At 42.1% G+C, this 24,723-nt stretch overlaps 1 protein-coding gene across 2 annotated transcripts in view; it reads right to left on the bottom strand.

Moving 5' to 3' along the window:
* The window catches only part of LOC121007452 (aldehyde oxidase-like), a 292,875-nt gene that overhangs the window by 164,464 nt on the left and 103,688 nt on the right, over nucleotides 1-24,723 (bottom strand). The window contains exons 13-19 of one of the 2 annotated variants that reach the window (XM_040439381.1): nucleotides 17,083-17,192; nucleotides 15,160-15,344; nucleotides 13,385-13,547; nucleotides 13,229-13,303; nucleotides 6,131-6,300; nucleotides 4,168-4,294; nucleotides 3,972-4,094 (exon numbers count right to left, since the gene is read on the bottom strand). In XM_040439381.1, the coding sequence (XP_040295315.1) occupies nucleotides 3,972-4,094; nucleotides 4,168-4,294; nucleotides 6,131-6,300; nucleotides 13,229-13,303; nucleotides 13,385-13,547; nucleotides 15,160-15,344; nucleotides 17,083-17,192 (953 nt within the window). Of the gene's footprint in view, nucleotides 1-3,971; nucleotides 4,095-4,167; nucleotides 4,295-6,130; nucleotides 6,301-13,228; nucleotides 13,548-15,159; nucleotides 15,345-17,082; nucleotides 17,193-24,723 lie in introns of both variants that reach the window. The other variant, XM_040439380.1, reaches the window with a different exon arrangement.

Below are 24,723 nucleotides of genomic sequence, written 5' to 3'. Positions count from 1 at the left end.
CTCCCAACTCTTAAGAAACGCCGGAATCTTGTTATGATCTTGTAATCACTTTTATACTTGTAATGTAACACCATGATATATTTATCACATGTTACAGTTGTTTCTTTATGATTATTTTTATGATTTGTTGTAATTGATTGTAAATTGGCACAGCGATTTGGTTCGCTATATATACTGAGCACTTTGAACACATTGCTTGAGGAAGGCTCCAGTAGTGAGCCGAAATGTCGCATTGCCTGTATGGGTGAATAAACATTTTTTTTGCATTTTTTACTTTATGGAGTGCTGCCCGTTTTTATATATATATATATATATATATATATATATATATATATAAAATCCACGACACTCCTCTGTAAAACGTGAAAACATTTATTCACACATGTCATATGGTAGACAGGATTAGCGGACGTAGTATAGAGGCAACAACAAGTTCTTTGGATCTAACAGTTCAGTGTTTTATTCACAGTGACAAAACAAACAGTCATATTCAAACAAAAAGTCTCCTTGTGGTGTTGGTGGTAATTCACACCATGCAGCAATTCTGCCTTTAAAGAGTCCTTGCTGATAGCAGCACCAACCTGTTTTTATGCCAAACAGGTAGCAAACCTTCATCCAGACACAAGGCTCCCAGATCACAACACAGAGACCTCGCTTCTGAGCCCAGCTGCTTATTTAAGGACAACCAGGTGCTGCCAAAACCCGGACCGACATTTAAAATCCGGTCCGGTATTTGACCTCACCTGGCTGTAAATCAGCTCAGCAGCACATGCTGCACATGCTGGGAGGAAAATACCTGTTTTCCCAGACCACACCTCTGACTGTGTCACAATACATACACACACACACACTACTCACAAAAAGTTAGGGATATTTGAAGCATGCAATGGTGATTTCCTCATCTCAAACTATTTATAGAAACAAAAGTCAACAACAGTGGTGGGTATACCCACACAAAAAATTTCAATGTCTTAATAACTTGTCATGTGGCCTTGAGCATCAATTACAGCTTGACAACAATGTCTCATGCTGTTCACAAGACGACTTATTGTCTGCTGAGGCATGGCATCCCACTCTTCTTCAAGGGCGGCCCTCAGGTCATTGAGGTTCTGGGGTACAGAGTTACGAGCCTCTATACAGTGACTCAGCTGATCCCATTGGTTTTCAATGGGATTCAGGTCTGGAGAAAGTGCAGGTCACTCCATTTGAGGTACCCCAGTCTCTAGCAGTCATTCCCTAATGATGAGACCTTGATTATCTGGCACATTGTCGTCCATGAAGATGAAATTAGGCCTGTGTTGTTCATGCAGAGGCATAATGACTGGATTCATTATGCTATTCAAGTAAGGGCTTGTCACTGTACCATTCACAAAGTGTAGGGTAGTTCTGTATTGACTAGACTCACCTGCCCACGCTGGTGACTACAGTGGCTGATGCATAGCGCTCTCCTTGACATCTCCAACATCGTTGCCGGCCATCATTTCTGCTCAGCATGAATCGACCTTTATCAGTGAACAGCACTGAGGCCCACTGGTCCCTCATCCAGCATAGATGCTCCCTGACCCATGCAAGACGATGATGCCTGTGCCTGGTGGTATGGTCAGGTACACTTGCAGGTCATCTAGCACGCAGACCACAATGATGTAAACGGTTTTGAATTGTCTCTGACATGACATTTGGGTGCCTCTCATCTCCTGGAGTTGTGTGGTATTCATCATCCGGTTCCGCAGGGCATTGTTCACAATGAAGCAGTCATCAGTGTGGGTTTTGGCCAAAGGACATCCACTTCTATGGCTTCCTGTGACTCTTCCAGTCTTTTTCTATCTCTGTTGCAACCTGCTGATGACACTTTGTGACACTCTAAGCTCAGTGGCCACTTCCGTCTGAGAACATCCTGCTTGAAGCCTCGCTATGGCGAGATACTGTTGATCAATTGTTAGGTGTCATCATGGTCTCATGATGTCAAATAGTGAACAGCATGATGAGGAGGACTGTTTAAATACCAATTCTGATTGAGCCAGGAAATGTATTGGGCTATTCATGGATCAAACAACTGTTGTGAATTTTGCTGTTAAGCTCCTTGTTAGAGAACAGCAAGTTGTGCAAAAAGTACTGAAACATTGAACAGTTGGACATGTGCATTCACAAGTTTAGAGAAGGTCACATTACGTTCACCTGTAAAGATCTGAGTGCATTTTAGGTTCATCATGAAATTTCACCCACAAGCCAAATATCCAGAACTTTTTGTGAGTAGCTATATTCTAAACCATAGAAATGTTTAACCGCCTCCGGACTGCCTAACGCAGGATCGCGTTCCGGAGGCGGCTCACCCAGGCAGAGTCACGCATATACGCGTCATCTCGCGAGACGCGAGATTTCCTGTGAACGCGCGCACACAGGCGTGCGCGTTGACAGGAACTGCAGGTAAGCGAGTGGATCTACAGCGGCGATCGTTCGCTGGCAGGCTGTAGATGCGATTTATTTTAACCCCTAACAGGTATATTAGACGCTGTTTTGATAACAGCGTCTAATATACCTGCTACCTGGTCCTCTGGTGGTCCCTTTTGCTTGGATCGACCACCAGAGGACACAGGCAGCTCTGTAATAAGTAGCACCACGCACCACACTACACTACCCCCCCCCCGTCACTTATTAACCCCTGATCACCCCATATAGACTCCCTGATCACCCCCCTGTCATTGATCACCCCCCTGTCATTGATCACCCCCCTGTAAGCCTCCATTCAGACGTCCGTATGTGTTTTGCGGATCCGATCCATGGATCCGTGGATCCGTAAAACACATACGGACGTCTGAATGGAGCCTTACAGGGGGGTGATCAATGACAGAGGGGTGATCAATGACAGGGGGGTGATCAGGGAGTCTATATGGGGTGATCACCCCCTGTCATTGATCACCCCATATAGACTCCCTGATCACCCCTCTGTCATTGTTCACCCCCCTGTAAGGCTCCATTCAGTTGTTATCTCTCTAAAATGACAACTTTGTATAAAAAAAAGGGCAAAGTTGTCTTTTAGAGAGATATTTCTCTCACCCAGCATCTGTATATGTAAAAAGACACCCCAAAACACATTGCCCAACTTCTCCTGAGTATGGCGATACCACATGTGTGACACTTTTTTGCAGCCTAGGTGGGCAAAGGGGCCCACATTCCAAAGAGCACCTTTAGGATGTCACAGGGCATTTTTTACACATTTTGATTTCAAACTACTTCTCACGCATTAGGGCCCCTAAAATGCCAGGGCAGTATAACTACCCCACAAGTGACCCCATTTTGGAAAGAAGACACCCCAAGGTATTCCGTGAGGGGCATGGCGAGTTCCTAGAATTTTTTATTTTTTGTCACAAGTTAGCGGAAAATGATGATTTTTTCTTTTTTCTTTTTTTATTACAAAGTCTCATATTCCACTAACTTGTGACAAAAAATAAAAACTTCCATGAACTCACTATGCCCATCACGAAATACCTTGGGGTGTCTTCTTTCCAAAATGGGGTCACTTGTGGGGTAGTTATACTGCCCTGGCATTTTAGGGGCTTTAATGTGTGAGAAGTAGTTTGAAATCAAAATGTGTAAAAAATGCCCTGTGGAATGTGGGCCCCTTTGCGCACCTAGGCTGCACGCAACCCCATTCACTTCTATGGGGCCTGCGTTGCGTGAAAAACGCAGAATATAGAGCATGCTGCGATTTTCACGCAACGCACAAGTGACGCGTGAAAATCACCGCTCATCTGAACAGCCCCATAGAAATGAATGGGTCAGGATTCAGTGCGGGTGCAATACGTTCACCTACCGCATTGCACCCGCGCGGAATACTCGCCCGTGTGAACGCAGCCTAAGGGTGTTTAAGGTAGGGGAGCTGAGGTGGTTAATTTTCACGAGCTGAAATTGCAGTTTTGTACTGAAGTAAACACCCATTCTTATTATTTAGATTCTTAACGATTATACCATACCTCAATTGTCAGAATAACCGGTTCCAAATTCTCATAAACAATATTGACTTTGGCAGCCGCTTTCTTTGCTTGATCCGGTGAGCTAGCCAATACTGCACAAATTATCTGACCCACACACAGTACCTTCAAGGTAAAAAAAAATATTTAGGTGACTATATTTAATAAAAACGCCCTACAAATAATACTTTTTTTTTACCTTTCCACATGCCAATATTGGAACTGTTCCATCATCCAGTGTACACTCACTGGTGCCGGGAAAATCATCTGCTGTTATAATATCAACTACACCTGGCTGGGCTACAGCCTCTGAAAGGTCCATAGATCTGCAAGTAAAAAATGCCGATTCAACAGGAGCTTTTTAGAGCATTTGGAGACACTGAGGTAGATTTATTGAACTGGTCTAAAGTAGAACTGGCTTAGTTGCCCATAGCAACCAATCAGATTCCACCTTTCACTTTCCAAAGGAGTTGTGAAAAATGAAAGGTGGAATCTGATTGGTTGCTAGTGGCAACTAAGCCAGTTCTACTTTAAACTAGTTTGATAAATCTTCCCCACTGACTTTCAAAATCTACTTAAGGCCCAGTGCACAGAGGTATTTTTTGACATTCATTTAGGCTCGTTTCTACCTCAAAATCAGCTCCATAAATGACTCAAAATAACTTCCCATTTATTTAAATGGGAATCAGCACTTATTTTCTTTTTTCCACATAGAAAAAAGAAGCAGCATGCCTTATCTTGGGGCAGAATCTACGCTGAATCACTTATTGACATGAATGGGGAGTATCAAAAAAACTCTGAACGAGTCCAAGCGCGGTTTTTGGCATGGATCAGGGACAAGAACCGTGAGCTGAAAATGCAGTTTTGTACTGAAGGAAACATTAGTTTAAAAAAAAGTGTTGAAAAACCTCATCAAAAACCGAGAATTTTGTAGTCAGATTTTCAAAATTGGTCATGTGAACATACCCCAAGGGTATGACTACAAAGGGCAGAATTTCTCCTGCATAATCTGCACCAAATCTACAGCAAAGTCTGCATGCTAGACCCCTTTCCATTCAGAAACACTGGATCCACTGCTTCTGCCAGACTCCTCTTCATTTATCACCACTAGATCTTAGGGCATTTTGCCGCATAAAACGCTTGTTTTACGTGTGGTAGTGTGCTTGAATAAAGTTTGAATACAGCATCTCATTGGCTTCAATGGGAAATATGCATCATATCATAGTATACAAGGGTGCGTATTTCAATGCCAATGTTTTTAAATACGCGTCAAGAAGCACCATGTCACTTCTTTGAAGTGTTTTAGAAGCTCATTTTGCCAAAATAGACTCCAGATACCCTTGTTTGCTATTCAGTGTATATTTTGTGGGCGTTTAAGGGCTGTTTCACACGAGCGGATGCTGTGCATGGCATCCGCTGTGTGAATGAGAGCCGAGACCCGCTGCGGACAGAAGAAGCACAGAGCATTGATTTTGTAGTAAAAAGATCACAAAGAGGCACGGAGCATTATCAATTATGTTAATGATCTGTGCTTCTTCTGTCTGCAGCGGGTCTTGGCTCTCATTCACGCAGAGGATATCACGCACGGCATCCGCTCGTGTGAAACAGCCCTAAGTATCTGAAAATACTGCTGAACAGAGTAATACACTAAAAAAGGGTCTGGATTTCAAAGGTGGATTTCTCTTGAAATCAGCTCTGTATTTTCCAGCAGTGTGATTAGGGACTTCTCTAAAAGCATTCTCAGAAATGGAAAGGCCCCCTACCGGTGATGAACATAGACCTATTCAGGCCCAAATTATGTCTGGATTGAGACTGTATCCCGTCTTCTAATCAAATCAGAAACAATTTGATTTAGAGGCGTAAAAAATTGGATCATAAATGGTTGTCAATAAAAGTTCAGCAAATTAGCCTACTGCAGTCATGCGTGCCACACTTCCAATTTATTATGGATTTCCTAATGCATTATGTATTTAGATATATTTAAGTATGATCAACATACTACGTACATACCAAACAAGTGAGAAGCAAATGAATTTATTTTTATAGTACTAATATATCTATATAAATGTAAAAGTAACGTATCAGTATGGGATCAGTGGGTTCCTTCACATTGTAAATCATAAACCAATTTCATAACTAGATATTGACACTTTACAACTTACACAATTTTTGCATGAGCTCTGGAGCTGGTGACAAATTTCACATACAACTCCCCATCCACAGAGGGCATGTCATCTGTGTAAATGGCTTCTCCAGTGGCTTGTTTGATCCCAGATCTGTGCACAACTGGTCGTCCGACAGGGTCACGATCAGGCTGATCTTCAGGTACATTCTAATAAAAAGTGAATACCTTTTAAAATGTAGCAATTGCATAACGTCAGTATTAACAATTTTTTGTCATGTACTCTATAATAGGTTGGCGACTCGGCAAGATTTAAAAGGGTTGCTAATACTCAGGATAGACAATCAATATCAGACTGGCAGTGTCTGATACCCCACACTCCTGACGATCAGCCGTTCAGGAGTAGCTATGATGCCCGAACTTTACACCTCTGTCCATGGGAGCTCATTACTGCTGTGTTGCTGTCACTAAAGTCAATAGGAGCAGTACTGCAATAACCAGCTCTGTCCACTACACAATGGACAGAGCTGTGTATGTCCGACATCTACTTCTGGCGTCGGAGATGCTCCAGAACAGCTGATCAGCAGAGGTTCAGGGTGTTGGACCCAGCTGATCTGATATTAATGGCCTAATCTGGAAAGTCCATCAATATAAAACTAATGAATAACCCATCTAACCCTTTCTTGACCTCCACCGTAATAGTACGGCTGAAGTAGGGTCTTTAAAGATGGCATCAGCTCGCAAATGCAGGTGGCACCATAGCCATTGAGTTTCTGCATCTGATGGCATAAGCCATCAGATGCAGTGGTTAAATGTGAACACAGCATCTGAAAGTGCAAAAGCCAGGAGTAATGCGCTCCCAGGACTGGAATGGCTCCCCCACGTGGCGATCAGGGGAACCGTTCATTGTCTGTGAAAGGGTAGGGCTTGCTAATGTTCCGATACCTTACATAGGCCTCATGCACACGACAGTTGGTTTGGTCCGCATCCGAGCCGCAGTTTTTTGCGGCTTGGATGCGGACCCATTCACTTCAATGGGGCCGCAAAAGATACGGACAGCACACGTAGTGCTCCGTTCCGTGGTCTGCAAAAAAAATATAACCTGTCCTACTCTTGTCCGTTTTGTGGACAAGAATAGGCAGTTATATCAATGGCTGTCCGTGCTGTTCCACAAATTGCGGAATGCACACGGACGCAAAACACACAACGGTCGTGTGCATAAAGCCATAGGTATATTCCAATGTAGGACTGCAGGTGGCAAACCTACATTACACTATACTCAATCTTTCATTTGTCAATCAATTTATTTCCACTGATACATAGAAGTGGCAATCTAACAACTGCATGATGCTAGCCCCTTGGGGGCCTAAAAGAATGTAGAAAGAAAGGTAAGAATAAAGTTTTAAAAGATATTTCAAATATTTTAAAAAATTCAAATAACCCCTCCTTTTCCCCATAATAAAAACACATAATATAAACAATGAAAAAAAAATCATCATAGGTATCGCCGCTTCCGAAAATGCCCTAAAAATTAAAATATAAACATATTTACTCCATACAGCGAACGGCGTAACAGAAAAAAATGGCAGATTCACAATTTTTTGTCATTTCCCTCCCATAAAAATTAATAAAAAGTGACCAAGAAGTCTTACACTCCAAAATGGTATAAATAGAGACTAAAGATTGGCCCACAAAAATGAGACCTCACACAGCTCCATAGACATAACTACATAAAAGTTATGGGGGTCAGAATATTGTGATGCAAAGAAATACAAAAAAAACTGGAAAAAATAATTTTAAGTATTAAAACAAGAAAAACTATAAAAATGTGGCATTGCTGTAAATGTACTGACCCACATAATGAATGTAATATGTAAATGTTACCATGTAGGGAACATCGTAAAAATGAAACCCATAAAACTGTGACGGAATTGCATTTTTTCCAATTCCACCCAATTTGGATTTTTTCCAGCTTCCCACTACATCATATGCAATATTGAATGGTGCAATTTAGAAGTGCAACTTGTTCTGAAAAAAATATACCCTTATACATCTATATAAACAGAAAAAAAAAAAAGAATTAGGGCTTTGGGAAGGCAGGGAGGAAAAACAAAATGGAACCGAAAATTGCTTGGTCAGGAATGGGTTAAAACTAAAGATATTGTAAATCAATTAAACTACTATTCAAAGGAAACCTGTGATATTGTACATGGAGGCCTAGTACCTGTTGGCAGCATGGTGCAGAGAAGGAGGAGCTGAGCAAACTGACAGTTTTGTTGGAAGGGATTCAGTAGAGCTTGTTTTTTTCTTAATAAATCGATCCACTTTCTGTGCTTAGGAGTCAAGTGGGTGGTCCTAATCAGTGATCGACAGCAATCTCTCTATAAACAGTCACAAAGGGAAGGCTGTCAATCATAGTACCATTGTACTTTCCATGTTTGGCATCAGTGATTGTTAGTCTACTTTCCCACTCGCGTTTTGGCTTTCCGTTTGTGAGATCCGTTCAGGGCTCTCACAAGCGGTCCAAAACGGATCAGTTTGCATTCTAATGCATTCTAAATGGAAAAGGATCCACTCAGAATGCATCAGTTTGCATCAGTTCAGTTTCCATTCTGCTTTGCAGCGTTTTGGTGTCCGTCTGATGAAACTCATCCGTTTTCATTGACACAATATGGCACAATAGAAAACGGATCCGTCCTCCATTGACTTTCAATAGTGTTCAAGACTGGTCCGTCTTGGCTATTTTAACCACTTAGGGACCGGGCTCATTTTCAACTTAAGGACCAGGCCATTTTTTGCAAATCTGACCAGTGTCAATTTATGTGTGAATAACTTTAAAAACGCTTTGACTTATCCAGGCCATTCTGAGACAGTTTTTTCGTCACATATTGTACTTCATGACACTGGTAAAATGGAGTAAAAAAAATCATTTTTATTTATAAAAAAATACCAAATTTGCCAAAAATTTGGAAAAATTTGCAAATTTCCAAGTTTCAATTTCTCTACTTCTATAATACATAGTAATACCTACAAAAATTTTTATTACTTTACATTCCCCATATGTCTACTTCATGTTTGGATCATTTTGGGAATGACATTTTATTTTTTGGGGATGTTACAAGGCTTAGAAGTTTAAAAGCAAATCTTGAAATTTTTCAGAAATTTTCAAAAACCCACTTTTCAAGGACCAGTTCAGGTCTGAAGTCACTTTGTGAGGCTTACATAATAGAAACCACCCAAAAATGACCCCATTCTAGAAACTACACCTCTCAAGGTATTCAAAACTGATTTTAAAAACTTTGCTAAACCTTTAGGTGTTCCACAAGAATAGAAACTAGAGATACAATTAAAAAATTTCACTTTTTGGCAGATTTTCCATTTTAATAGTTTTTTTCCAGTTACAAAGCAAGGGTTAACAGCCAAACAAAACTCAATATTTATGGCTCCGATTCTGTAGTTTAAAGAAACTGTGATCGTAAACCGCTGTACGGGCACGCGGCAGGGTGCAGAAGGAAAGGAATGCCATACGGTATTTGAAAGGCAGATTTTGCTGGACAGTTTTTTTGACACCATGTCCCATTTGAAGCCCCCCTGATGCACCCCTAGAGTAGAAACTCCAAAAAAGGGACCCCATTTTAGAAACTACGGGATAGGGTGGCAATTTTGTTGGTACTATTTTAGGGTAAATATGACTTTTGGTTGCTCTATATTACACTTTTGTGAGGCAAGGTAACAAGAAATAGCTGTTTTGGCACCGTTTTTATTTTTTGTTATTTACAAAATTCATCTGACAGGTTAGATCATGTGGTATTTTTATAGACCAGGTTGTCACGGACGCGGCGATACCCAATATGTATACTTTTTTTTATTTATGTAAGTTTTAAACAATGATTTCATTTTTGAAACAAAAAAAAATAATCATGTTTTAGTGTTCCCATAGTCTGAGAGCCATAGTTTTTTCAGTTTTTGGGCGATTATCTTGGGTAGGGTATGATTTTTGCGGGATGAGATGACGGTTGGATTGGCACTATTTTGGGGTGCATATGACTTTTTGATCGCTTGCTATTACACTTTTTGTGATGTAAGGTGACAAAAAAATGGTTTATTTAGAACAGTTTTTTTTTATTTATTTTTTTATACGGTGTTCATCTGAGGGATTAGGTCATGTGATATTTTTATAGAGCTGGTCGATACGTATGCAGCGATACCCAATATGTATACTTTTTTTTTTATTTATGTACGTTTTACACAATAACAGCTTTAAAACAAAAAAAATGATGTTTTAGTGTCTCCATATTCTGAGCCACAGTTTTTTTATTTTTTGGGCGATTGTCTCAGGTAGGGGCTCATTTTTTGCGGGATGAGGTGACGATTAGATTGGTACTATTTTAGTGGGAATACGCCTTTTTGATCGCTTGCTATTACATTTTTAGTGATGTAAGGTGACAAAAAAAATGGTTTATTTAGCACAGTTTTTATTTTTTATTTTTTACGGTGTTCATTTGAGGGTTTAGGTCATGTGATATGTTTATAGAGCCGGTCAATACGGACGCGGCGATACCTAATATGTATCATACAGCTTCCGGCCTGTGAGATCCAGGCGGCGCATTGCTTATAGCACAGACCTGTCACTTACCAGCAGGAGGAGCGCCTGGCCGGTCACAGACATCGCAGGTAAGTATAATGCTTCTATTGCTAAGTAACCATGGCAGCCAGGACTGCAGTAGCGTCTTGGCTGCCATGGTAACCGATCGGAGCCCCAGCGATTAAACTGGGACTCCGATCGGAACTCTCCGCTGCCACCAATGATGGGGGAAGGTGATTTTAATTAGGGGGAGAGGGGATGCCGCACTGGCCACCAATGATGGGGGAAGGAGATTTTAATTAGGGGGGGGAGAGGGGAGGCCGCACTGGCCACCAATGAATTTAAAACTGGGGAGGGAGGGGGTCATCACCATGGGAACGCCTCTATGTTAGAATATACCATTGGATTTGAGTTAGATCGTGAAACTCAGATCCGACAGTATATTCTAACACAGAGGCGTTCCCATAGTGATGGGGACGCTTCAAGTTAGAATATACTGAGAACTGTGTAATAACTGCCCCCTCCTGCCTGGCAGCACCTGACCTCTTACAGGGGGCTATGATACGCACAATTAACCCCTCAGGTGCGGCACCTGAGGGGTTAATTGTGCTGATCACAGCCCCCTGTAAGAAATCGGGTGCTGCCAGGCAGCAGGGGGCAGTCATGTACACAGTTCGTAGTATATTCTAACTTGAAGCGTCCCCATCACTATGGGAACGCCTCTGTGTTAGAATATACTGTCGGATCTGAGTTTTCACAAAGTGAAAACTCAGATCTAAAAAGCTTTAATGCAGACGGATCTGCGATCCGTCTGTGTGAAAGTAGCCTACGGACACGGATGACGGACGTGGATGACAATCTTGTGTGCATCCGTGTTTTTTCACGGACCCATTGACTTGAATGGGTCCGTGAACCGTTGTCCGTCAAAAGAATAGGACAGGTGATATTTTTTGACGGACAAGAAACACGGATCACGGATTCGGATGAAAAACGGTGCATTTTCCGAGTTTTCAACTGACCCATTGAAAGTCAATGGGTCCGCAGAAAATCACGGAAAACGGAACAACGGACACGGATGCACACAATGGTCGTGTGCATGAGGCCTTAAACTGTTTTTATTGCTCCAGTAGTAGTAAAATCTAAAAAAATAATGTATACATTTGTATCGCCATAATCCTACTGATGCGCAGAATAAAGGTAACATGTTATTTTATTTAATTAGGTCCCTAAAAGGCCCCTGCGCTGGTTTTCTCTGCACAGCATACCACCCAACCACCAAGCTGTACAGAAAACTACAGCCAGCCTGATTCCATTGATTGTGGCTGTGCTGCAAACCCCGGCACGGGCAGAGGTGCTGCTGTGTAGGGAAAGACTGTAAGGCCTCTTTCACACGAGCGTGACGGATTAGGTCCGGATGCGTTCAGGGTGCGTTCAGTGAAACTCGCACTATTTTGCAAGCAAATTCAGTCCGTTTTGTCTGCGATTGCGTTCTGTTGTTCAGTTTTTTTTTCCGCGCAGGTGCAATGTGTTTTGATGCATTTTTCACACGCGTGCTAAAAAGCTGAAGGTTTACAAATAACATCTCTTAGCAACCATCAGTGAAAAACGCATCGCACCCGCACTTGCTTGCGGATGCAATGCGTTTTTCACGCATCCCCATTCACTTCTATGAGACCAGGGGTACGTGAAAAACGCAGAATATAGAACATGCTGCGATTTTCACACAACGCATTGTGTCAGGATCTGTTCAGGGAAAAACTGATGGTTTTGCACTCAAGTTCAATCAGTTTTTTCTGTGATTGCGTTCAGTGTGTGCGTTTTTTCTATCTGGATTGCATTCGTTCTTCACGAATGTGAAGAAAAACTGAAGAATAATAATCTACATCTCCTAGAAACCATCAGTGAAAAACACATTGCATCCAGATGCCTTCCGGTTTTTTCACACCAGCTCCATTCACTTCTATGGAGACAAAGCTGTGTGAAAAACACACAAAATAGAACATGCTGCAATTTTTCCTGACCGCAAAGATAATACGTGAAAAAACAACGCTCGGGTACAAAGAGCATTGAAATGAGGGTCAGGATTTAGTCCGGATGCTATGTGTTCACTGCACACATCACATTAGGACGGAAAACCTGCTTTTGTAAAAGAGCCCTAAAGCAGCCGCTCCATTCCCAGGATTGATGAGGGTCCGAAAGGTCTGACCATAAAGTGATCATATCTAAGCAAGATGCCACCACTGTACAAGTGAATACCAATAAAAGATTATCTGTAGAAGCCAAGGACTGTTTCCTGACTTTGTGCAAATAAGCTGAGTCATGAACTGAACTCTTTGCTACATTGTACTGTGGACAATAGTATTGCTATACAGCCAGGAGAGGAATCTATAAGAATATATGATATGTTTAAGCCATCTACAATAAGGGAGTAACTAGATATCGGCACATAATAGATAATAAGATGCGTATTGTTAACTCCACATTTCTTTGCACTTCGGTTTCAGAGAACCAAGTAATGCATACCCCGTTATACTGTAACTCCCACATCTTTACCTGGTAAGTCTGAATGTGTTTCGATTGTGTCAGATCAAATTTCTTGAGAGCACTAATGTCTGGATTATTAGGGTCCTGTAAAAGATGAAGAACTGAGTAAGATTCAGACATTTGCCAACAAAGCTTATATGGTAAGGAAAAGCTAGGAAAACGCACCAGCTGGTTCAGCGCTTGCTGCACCTCCAGGTAAAACTTGAAAAGGAAGCTGATTGTCAATGTTCTCTTATATTCAATCATCCCACCAGGAGCAGACGGATTTAGCTGAATCTCATCCAAAATAAGCTTGCAGGCTTCACTCAACATATCCTCATTCCAGTGCCTGAAGTATGAAGACATCAACATTTATTTCTATAACGATTATTCAATAAATCTGTAGGGTTTCTTTAATATGTCACTGTGCCAAACTTCATTTTCAAGATTGCTTCAAGCAATATAGCAAGACGGCGATGGCCTACTTATTAGTCTTAGGCTTATTGCACACGACCGTATGGCTTTTTCAGTGTTTTGCGGTCCGTTTTTCACAGATCCGTTGTTCCGTTTTTTGTTTCCGTTGTGTTTCCGTTTCTGTTCCGTTTTTGTTCCGTTTTTCCGTTCCGTTTTTCCGTATGGCATATACAGTATACAGTAATTACATAGATAAAATTGGGCTGGGCATAACATTTTCAATAGATGGTTCAGCAAAAAACGGAACGGAAACGGAAGACATACGGATGCATTTCCGTATGTGTTCCGTTTTTTTGCGGACCCATTGACTTGAATGGAGCCACGGACTGTGATTTGCGGGCAATAATAGGACATGTTCTATGTTAAAACGGAACGGAAAAACGGAAATACGGAAACGGAATGCATACGGAGTACATTCCGTTTTTTTTGCGGACCCATTGAAATGAATGGTTCCGTATACGGACAGTATACGGAACGCAAAAAACGTCCAGTAAACGGGAAAAAAAACCGTCCGTGTGCAATAGGCCTTAGAGTACGGCCCGTTTAATGAGTTCCGTATACAGGACCATTCATTTCAATGGATCCACAAAAAAAACGGAAGGTACTCCGTATGCATTCCGTTTCCGTATTTCTGTTCCGTTGAAAGATAGAACACGTCCTATTATTGCCCGCAAATCACGTTCTGTGGCTTCATTCAAGTCAATGGGTCCCCCAAAGAAACGGAACACATAAGGAAATGTATCCGTATGTCTTCCGTATCCGTTCCGTTTTTGGCGGAACCATCTATTGAAAATGTTATGCCCAGCCCAATATTTTCTATGTAATTACTGTATACTGTATATGCCATAAAAAACAGAACGGAAAAACTAATCCGGCAAAAACGGCCCGCAAAACACAGAAAAAGCCATACGGTCGTGGGCAGGAGGTCTTTAACAGAGCCTATCATTTGTTTTGAGGGTCGCTAAATCACCAGCATACAGGTATTCAGCTGGAGTACCTTATATGTAAGAGAAGCAATCCAGCACCAAATTGGCTTGAAAAATGGGAAGAATCCCTAGTGTAGAATAAAATTTTATTATTTATTGCATAAACAGCATTAAAAAACGAACATCCTCTGACACGTTTCGACCGACAAGCGGTCTTATTCATAGACTACAAATATAAACCAGCCTCCCATAATGTGTAAGTAATCAGCACAAGGGTGGGCTGATTAACAAGGAGGGCTAGACAATCCAATGTATAGCATTTCATACTGCTCTTGTGAACCTGGCCATTACGTTACAAAACAAGTTAGGATTTACTGGAAATGAATCATCTCCAGCAGCATCAGGCGTGTGCTCATTGGGCAGTACACCTCACTGCGCAGCTGCAACGGGGGAATGCTTCTATTTTATCGGCACCAAAACATGCGACAGGTTTCCTTTCATCAGATGAGCTGACAAGTAACCAAAATATTCAACAATCACCTATCTGGGACAATTACTTACTTTCCAACCAGCTGTTGACTGGTTGTCTTTGCACACACAGTTGTTGCTCCCAGTCCTCCATAGAATAGACGAAGAGTTTTAATAATGTCTGTGTCTTCTGCAAACTGAACCTTCATTCCAGCAATGACAATCGGCAAAGCATTTTGTCGACGCTGGGCTTGTCTAATGGCTAACACATGATCGCCCTAATAAAACAAGGTAGTGGTGATGGAAGTCATATTTATCATGGCGGTTCTATTGTAATCCTTAAATAGCTTTAAAACCACTGTTTTCATGGATTTGGTCTCCAAATACAAATGCTGCACCCAATGTAGAGAGGTGGACTGCAGCTGTTTACATGGGATATATATATATATAAATAATCTTACAACACCTGAAGATGGTCAAAGCATAAACGTACAATGTAAGATGCATGTTATAGAGCAGGAGGAGCTGAGCAGATTGAGATATAGTTTTATGGAAAAATATTCAGTATTAGGCTACTTTCAAACCAGTGTTTTTGCTGGATCCATCATGGATTAGAAAAAACACTTCCGCTACTGATAATACAATCGTCTGCATCCGTTATGAATGGATCCGATTGTATTATCTATAAAATAGCCAAGACGGATCCGTCATGAACACCATTGAAACGCTGCTTGCAGTGTTATTCTGTCCACGATGGGGACGCATCCAAACGGAATGGAATACATTCTGGTGCACTCCGTTTCGTTCAGTTCAGTTTTGTCCCGATTGACAATGAATGGGGGACAAAACAGAAGAGCCCCCCCCCCGCTATTGAGATCCTATGAAAAGATATACAGTTTTAATATTATTTCTGTATCAATTTGTAACAGTTTTCAAAATCTCTGCTTGATGCCATTTAGTAGGAGCCTTCATTCTTTACTCCTGGGGATGAACAGGTTTTCAGTTTGTTACTAGGAAGCTGTGTTCCCGTGTGTTTATCACATAACCAGGACACATTTTTATCCTCTGAAAATAAACACCTAAATGACAACAAGCAATGACCTTAAAAAACATGAGGAGCTAAAATCAGAAATTCCCCTGAACATTTTGCATTGAAGTTCCAGTTAAGGCTACTTTCACACTCGCGTTTGGTGCGGATCCGCACCGATAATACAGCCGCATGCATCCGTTCAGAACGGATCCGTTTGTATTATCTTTAACATAGCCAAGACTGATCCGTCTTCCGTATTGAACACCATTGAAAGTCAATGGGTGGCGGATCCGTTTTCTATTGTGCCATATTGTGTCAGTGAAAACGGATTCGTCCTCATTGACTTACATTGTGTGTCAGAACGGATACGTTTGCCTCCGCATCGTCAGGCGGACACCAAAACGCTGCAAGCAGGATTTTGGTGTCCGCCTCCAGAGCGGAACGGAGGCAGAATAAAGGAAAACTGATGCATTCTGAACAGATCCTTATCTATTCAGAATGCATTGGGGCAAAACTGATCCATTTTGGACCGCTTGTGAGAGCCCATGACGGATCTGACAAACTGAAACCAAAGCGCCAGTGTGAAAGTAGCCTAACATATACACTGGTCCCTCAAGTTACAATATGAATTGGTTCCAGGACAACCATTGTATTTTGAAACCATTACAAAGCCCCAAAATGTCATCCAAGATAAGAGAAAATGAAGATTTAAGAAAAATCAGCAGATAAATAAGACTGATACAACAAGTCCTTACATATAACTGTCAGGAATCGCTGCTAACTAGCAACTGCTAAAGCTATTTTACCAGAGAAGTGCCCTTGATTGGTTGGATCTGAGTTTGACATTGTATGTTGAGTCTGGTTTCAACTTACGATGGGTCAGAAAAGACCATTGTATGTTGAAAATATTGTATCCTGAGACCATTGTATCTTGAGGGATCACTGTAAATTTAAAAGAAGATAAAAAAATAAAAATTTGAACATACTTTCCTAGAATATGGTATATGCACAGACACCAATATTTCTTCAGGTTTTGGAAAAGAGGGTCCTGACACCGCAAAAAAAGACTCATCTAAAGGAACTTGCCTGGTGCCATCTGTTAGAAAGAAGATGGTTTATACATTTAGAAGGCAACAGTCTGTTCAGTGCATATTGAGGAGATAAAGGGTTATGTCGGATAGACATGAAATGGTTAAAAAAAAACTTTAAAAAAAATAGCTTTACTCCCCCAGCACTTCCATACAGTGATTGGCTGAATGGCATTCCCAGTCATTTCCTGCTGTGTGGAGACGGCAGCAGGAAGTGGAGGGCAGCAGGCACCTAGGCAATGTTGGAACAACAGCACAGAGGGATCGGTGAGGTGAGTTTAACCTAGTGTGTTTCTTTCAACCATTTCATGGTCATCTCGGATTTTCTTCTACTAGCAATATCCCTTTAGCCAACTGTGTAAGGCCTCATGCGCAGGGCCATATTTTGTATCTGCGTCCATTCCACTTTTTTTTTTCAAGATTGCATTCGGATCCAATTATTTCTATGGGTCCACAAAAAACGGACAGAACACGGATGTCATCTGTGTACTAATCGCATAGGTGTGTCCTTCCACAAATTATAGAATATGTCCTATTATTGCTATATTGAGGACAAGAAGTAATTTCTAGTAATATGAGTGAGAAAAATGAGGATTGTATATGGAAGGTATCGATATTTTGTGGATCAGTGGTTGACGGCAGTACTGACATGATCATGTGCATGAGGCCTTACACTGTCTTTTTGGTTCTACTTTTCAAACCTAGACGATGTCTGAGATTATCCCTTTCGTTGCCATCATTTTTATTTTGTTTAATTTTTTTTTACATTTTGCACCTCTGTTAGTTGGGACAACTTTTGCACTTTTGACATATACAAATAAAATTAAATTACAAATTAAAAAATTACACAAATCCTCCATACCTATGTATTTTCTGAAAGTAAACACATAACATCCTGTCAAAATGCACTTCAAGACACCTTCATTCATCGTAAAAATAGTAAAAAAAAACGTGATGTTAGTTGGTAAAAGGGTGACCCAAAGAGAAAGTTATATGCACCACACTTCAAAAAAAAATAAAAAAGAAGTTCAACATGTGTAGAGTTCATACTTCGGCCTAAATTTACAAACACATATCTCCATAATATTGTTAGAACTGTAAAATGCTGATTTTAAACTGGAAAAAAATAAAATATATAACCTATAAAATTCTAGATTACACACACTGAAAAGTAAATGCACCCCCAAAACCTACAGTCTTGAGTACACCCTCTCTCGGCATCCATGCTTTTAGAATTCTATGGATCTTTAGAAGGTCTTAAAATTAGGAAACCTCAAATGAACAACACAACTTATTGCACAGTTTCAGTATCAGTATATAAAAGTGACAAATTGTCTGTATATTTGTTCTTCATAGGCTCTTATATTTTTCATGATCCAACTTAAAATACTGGGGGATTATCAAGTCCAGTCAACAGGGTTCTGGAAGATTCTAATAAGGTGTCTAATGAGTTTCTGATGCAGCATGCATATAAGGCCTCAAGCACACGACCGTTGTGTGCATCCGTTTCCGTGATTTTCTGCGGACCCATTGACTTTCAATGGGTCCGTTGAAAACTCGGAAAATGCACCGTTGTTCATCCGCTTCTGTGATCCGTGTTTCCTGTCCGTCAAAAAAATATGACCTGTCCTATTTTTTTGACGGACAACGGTTCACGAACCCATTCAAGTCAATGGGTCCGTGAAAAAACACGGATGCACACAAGATTGTCATCCGCGTCCGTCATCAGTGTCCGTAGGCTACTTTCACACAGACGGATCCGCAGATCCGTCTGCATAAAAGCTTTTTCGTGAAAACTCAGATCCGACAGTATATTCTAACACAGAGGCGTTCCCATAGTGATGGGGACGCTTCAAGTTAGAATATACTAAGAACTGTGTACATGACTGACCCCTGCTGCCTGGCAGCACCCAATCTCTTACAGGGGGCTGTGATCCGCACAATTAACCCCTCAGGTGCCGCACCTGAGGGGTTAATTGTGCGTATCATAGCCCCCTGTAAGAGATCAGGTGCTGCCAGGCAGGAGGGGGCAGACCCCCCTTCCCCCCCAGTATTAAATTCATTGGTGGCCAGTGCGGCCCCCCCTCCCTCCCCTGTATTACATTCATTGGTGGCCAGTGCGGCCCCCCCTGCCTCCCCTGTATTATATTCATTGGTGGCCAGTAGGGCCTCCCCTCCCCCCCCCCTCCTAATTAAAATCCCCCCCCATCATTGGTGGCAGCGGAGAGTTCCGATCAGGGTCTCAGTTTAATCGCTGGGACTCCGATCGGTAACCATGGCAACCAGGACGCTACTGCAGTCCTGGCTGCCATGGTTACTTAGCAATTTTAGAAGCATTATACTTACCTGCGATGTCTGTGATCGGCCGGGCGCTCCTCCTACTGGTCTGTGCTATAAGCAATGCACCGCACAGACCTGTCACTTACCAGTAGGAGAAGCGCACAGACAGCGAAGGTAAGTATAATGCTTCCAAAATTGCTAAGTAACCATGGCAGCCAGGACTGCAGTAGCGTCCTGGTTGCCATGGTTATCGTTCGGAGTCCCAACGATTAAACTGGGACTCCGATCGTAACTCTCTGCTGCCACCAATGATGGGGGGGGATTTTAATTAGGAGGGGGGGAGAGGGGAGGCCGCACTGGCCATCAATGAATATAATACAGGGGAGGGAGGGAGGGGGGCCGCACTGGCCACCAATGAATTTAAAACTGGGGAGGGAGGGGGGTCTGCCCCCTCCTGCCTGGCAGCACCTGATCTCTTACAGGGGGCTATGATACGCACAATTAACCCCTCAGGTGCGGAACCTGAGGGGTTAATTGTGCGGATCACAGCCCCCTCTAAGAGATCGGGTGCTGCCAGGCAGCAGGGGGCAGTCATATACACGGTTCTTAGTATATTCTAACTAGAAGCGTCCCCATCACTATGGGAACGCCTCTGTGTTAGAATATACTGTCGGATCTGAGTTTTCACGATATAACTCAAATCCGATGGTATATTTTAACATAGAGGCGTTCCCATGGTGATGGGGACGCTTCAAGTTAAAATATACCATCGGATTGGAGAAAACTCAGATCCGATGGTATATTAATAGGGACTCCTGACTTTACATTGAAAGTCAATAGGGGACGGATCCGTTTGCAATTGCACCATATTGTGTCAATGTCAAACGGATCCGTCCCCATTGACTTGCATTGTAAGTCAGGACGGATCCATTTGGCACCGCACGGCCAGGCGGACACCAAAACGACTTTTTTTTTTACTTTCCTTCATGTCCGTGGATCCTCCAAAAATCAAGGAAAAAAAAACGGACACGGATCACGGAACTACGGAACCCGTTTTTGCCTTATACAGTAATGTAACTGTAGCTGCTGAAGCACTGCTTCTCATTCTGCCTCATCTTCCCTGCATCTCAGTATGCCACTCATCTCCCTGCAACCAATCACAGCACAGCTTTCATTATTGCCCATATTAACCAATCCCAGCACAGCTTTCATTTTACTACAGGGTTTCTCAACCTGCCTCATCTCCCTGCATGTGCTGTCTAAAAGACAAACTGTTTGTTGCCCATAGCAACCAATTACAGTACAGCTTTCATTTTTGTCTATAGGAACAAATCACAGCACAGAGGAGCGCTGGTAGTTTCAGCGGGGGGCTTTGAGCAAACTCATCCAATCATACCAAGGTTGATTCTAGATGACAAAATTAATGCTTACCATAACCCTTTCACTACAAGCGCATGTACGGCACTGGGGTGATGTGTAAACATTGCACTCGCTCGTGCATGCAGTGGTCACCATGGCCAGCGAGTCTCTGATGTTTTAAAATGCAACCTGCAGTAATGCTGATTGCGGTCATTAAAGCCTAAGCAGGCATCTAAACAGTGAAAAACCTGGAAGCTCGCACTTCCGGGTTATTACCAGCATCCCAGTGCGGTCAATGGGGATGCCAGCAATTCACTTTAATATGTTGGGTCTCTTTTGAAGTCGCATGATACTTTGCTGAGTAACTTTGGTATTTGATTTTTAAAGTGGAAAACCACTTTAAGCCTTTCGCTACCAGCGCCATACATGTTCGGTGCTGGAGCAATGTGTAAACATGGCACACGCGTGCAGCGGGCGCCATGGCCAGCGGGTCTCTGCAGTTTCAAACAGCAGAGGCCCTCGGCTAATTACAGCCTTTATATGCCATGATCAAGTGTGATCATGGCATCTAAAGAGTGAAAAACCCGGAAGCGCGTGCTTCCGTGTTAATAACGGCATTCCCATGCGGCCAATACAGTAGGTGGTAGACCAACATAAGAAATCAGCAATTCACATATTATCATGCTCCTGTATGGAGTGTGGTAATATTGAATTAAAAAACAAATTAGTGAATGATGTAGCCTCCTACATTGGCTACAAAAACATAAAAAAATTATATATATATATATATATATATATATATATATATATATATACTGCTCAAAAAAATAAAGGGAACACTTAAACAACACAATGTAACTCCAAGTCAATCACACTTCTGTGAAATCAAACTGTCCACTTAGGAAGCAACACTGAGTGACAATCAATTTCACATGCTGTTGTGCAAATGGGATAGACAACAGGTGGAAATTATAGGCAATTAGCAAGACACCCCCAATAAAGGAGTGGTTCTGCAGGTGGTGACCACAGACCACTTCTCAGTTCCTATGCTTCCTGGCTGATGTTTTGGTCACTTTTGAATGCTGGCGGTGCTTTCACTCTAGTGGTAGCATGAGACGGAGTCTACAACCCACACAAGTGGCTCAGGTAGTGCAGCTTATCCAGGATGGCACATCAATGCGAGCTGTGGCAAGAAGGTTTGCTGTGTCTTTCAGCGTAGTGTCCAGAGCATGGAGGCGCTACCAGGAGACAGGCCAGTACATCAGGAGACGTGGAGGAGGCCGTAGGAGGGCAAAAACCCAGCAGCAGGACCGCTACCTCCGCCTTTGTGCAAGGAGGAACAGGAGGAGCACTGCCAGAGCCCTGCAAAATGACCTCCAGCAGGCCACAAATGTGCATGTGTCTGCTCAAACAGTCAGAAACAGACTCACGGCACGGAGCCTCTAGGTGCTGATTTTACGCCCACATAGCACCTAGAGGCTCATTAGCATATAATAAAAGTGCTTTTTTTTTACAAAAACGGCTGCAGGGACTAATGTTAGAAACATATTGTTATGTAGTGCTGACATTAGCGCATCGCTAATGTCAGTCAGCTACATAACAGTATTTCTGGTGGTAGAAACCCTTTAAGTCATCGTGTATCCACTTGTAAATAATTTTCTCACTGTAGAAGGATGGGCTTCATATTATTTGGAAATGGCCTTATAAACTTTCCAAGATTGATGGTCAGCAACAATTGCTTCTCTAAGATCATTGCTGATGTCTTTTCTCCTTTGCATTGTGCTAAGGCTACAGCACTTTCACACTAGCGTTTCTATTTTCCGGTATTGAGATCAGTCATAGAATCTCAATACCGGAGAAAAACTCTTCCATTTTGTCCCCATTCATTGTCAATGGGGACAAAACATAACTAAACAGAATGGAAGGCGCCAAAAAGCATTCTGTTCCATTTGGTTGCGTTCCCATACCGGAGAGCAAACCACAGTAAGCTGCAGTTTTATTTCCGTCATGAGATGCGGAGCAAAACGCAATGCAAGTCAATGGGGACGGATCCGTTTTCTCTGACACAATCCGACACAGTAGATAACAGATCCGTCCCCAATTGACTTTCAATGGTTTTCATGATGGATCCGTCCTCGCTATGTTAAAGTTAATACAACCGGATCCGTTCATAACGGATGCAGATGGTTGTATTATCAGTAACAGAAGCGTTATTGCTGAGCCCTGCCGGATCCAGCAAAAACGTTAGTGTGAAAGTAGCCTAACACACATCTGAATGCTCCAGACCGACAGACTGCCAATCCTTCTGTTTTTATAGAGGTGTTCATGCTTGCTGATGATCAATTAATCAAGAGCTTTTGAATAGCAGCAACCGGCTGCTACTTGCACTGTTAGAAGGTCGTTTATTAAGACCAGCGTTTTAGACACCAGTCTTAATAACCCCTTGTCTTGGCAGTGGATCCGCACAAGTTATGCAGAGGCGCCAGCCACTACATAACTTCAGCGCATCCACCTCCAGTGTAAATGTAATCCAGCTTCCTTAGTGACTTAAATTTAGACCATTTTCTACAACTAAAATAGGGGTAGAAAATGATAAATTAAAAGGGGCCTGCCGGCATTTCCACTTCCCCGCCACACTCCCTTTTTTAGACCTGGAGTCAGTGGTGAAAGTGGCAGACTGCAGCGCAAATAACCTTTGTGCCGCAATCTGTGACAGATATATGCGAGAAAACTGGCGTATATCACCTGGTAAATGACCCCCTTACTTCCTATGGAAGCAGTAAGCACACTCACATGAATTTTGGCCTAGTTTTTGTTAAATAATAATGACACAGTGTAATTAGTCATATGTGCTGTTGTTCCTCTGAGGTTGTATTTACCTAATTTTAGGACCGTCTAAGAACCCAGGGAGTCATTTATTAAGACACCGGTCTTAATACCCCTTTGCGCTGGCTGGGCTTAAGTTATGTAGAGGTCCCCACTTTTGCGTATCCACTGCCTGTCTAAATCAATGCCAGCTCCCTCACTTGCATAGATTTGGATCATTTTCTATGTCTAAAACAGGCGTAGAAAATGATTAATGAGATGGGCCTGCACACCCAAGCCAAGCCCTTTTTAGACCTGGCGTGAGCGGGATAAATTCGCTGCAATCAAAAAATTGCCGTATATTTGATAATATATGACCCTCCAGATGTTTTATTTATTATGTCCTGATATGTAAAACCATAGCATTCAAAGATGATGCTCTTTGTATATATATTTCCTGAAAGCAGACACCCTAATGATTGTAGTTGTCTTGATGGTCTCTTTACATCCACTTCCACCTTCATGTAACTTTGTGACAAACAAGAATTAAAAAAAAAACAAAAAAAAAAAACACAGTGCTCCCAAAAATTCACATCCAATCACAGGTTTACATGCAGAAAACAATGTAAAAATAATATACCAAGCTCTCCACCCCCTTACAAACTCTACTCCTATTTAAAAAGCAATAATCCCTAAAAATAATGTAATTGCTTTCAAAGAAATTATTTATTGCTCAGTTATTAGTGTTGATAGAGCACCATAGAGCTTGGGCCGAACACATCGGGATGTACTGAGCACCCGAGTATAATGGAAGCCAATGGGAGAACCAGAGCATTAAACCAGGCACCCCCTGCTCTGAAGAGGGAAGGGTGCCTGTTTCATAGGAAAATGTCAGAAATTGATGGAAACACCACCGAAACGGTTCGGGAACAGCATGGGGAGGATGTCTGGATGCATCTTGGACTCCCAGGTCACTGCTGGGAACGATGTTGTCCGATTAGTACGCCACTTTTACAGACTGACAATAATCGATTTTAGAGGAAAAATTGAAAGGAAACATTCTTTTCTGTATATAAAGTGCAAGTGCTGCCAAAA

This window comes from Bufo bufo, chromosome 7 (assembly GCF_905171765.1).
Source record: "Bufo bufo chromosome 7, aBufBuf1.1, whole genome shotgun sequence".
NCBI classification, from domain to species: domain Eukaryota; kingdom Metazoa; phylum Chordata; class Amphibia; order Anura; family Bufonidae; genus Bufo; species Bufo bufo.
This window is presented reverse-complemented; position numbering and strand designations above follow the sequence as displayed.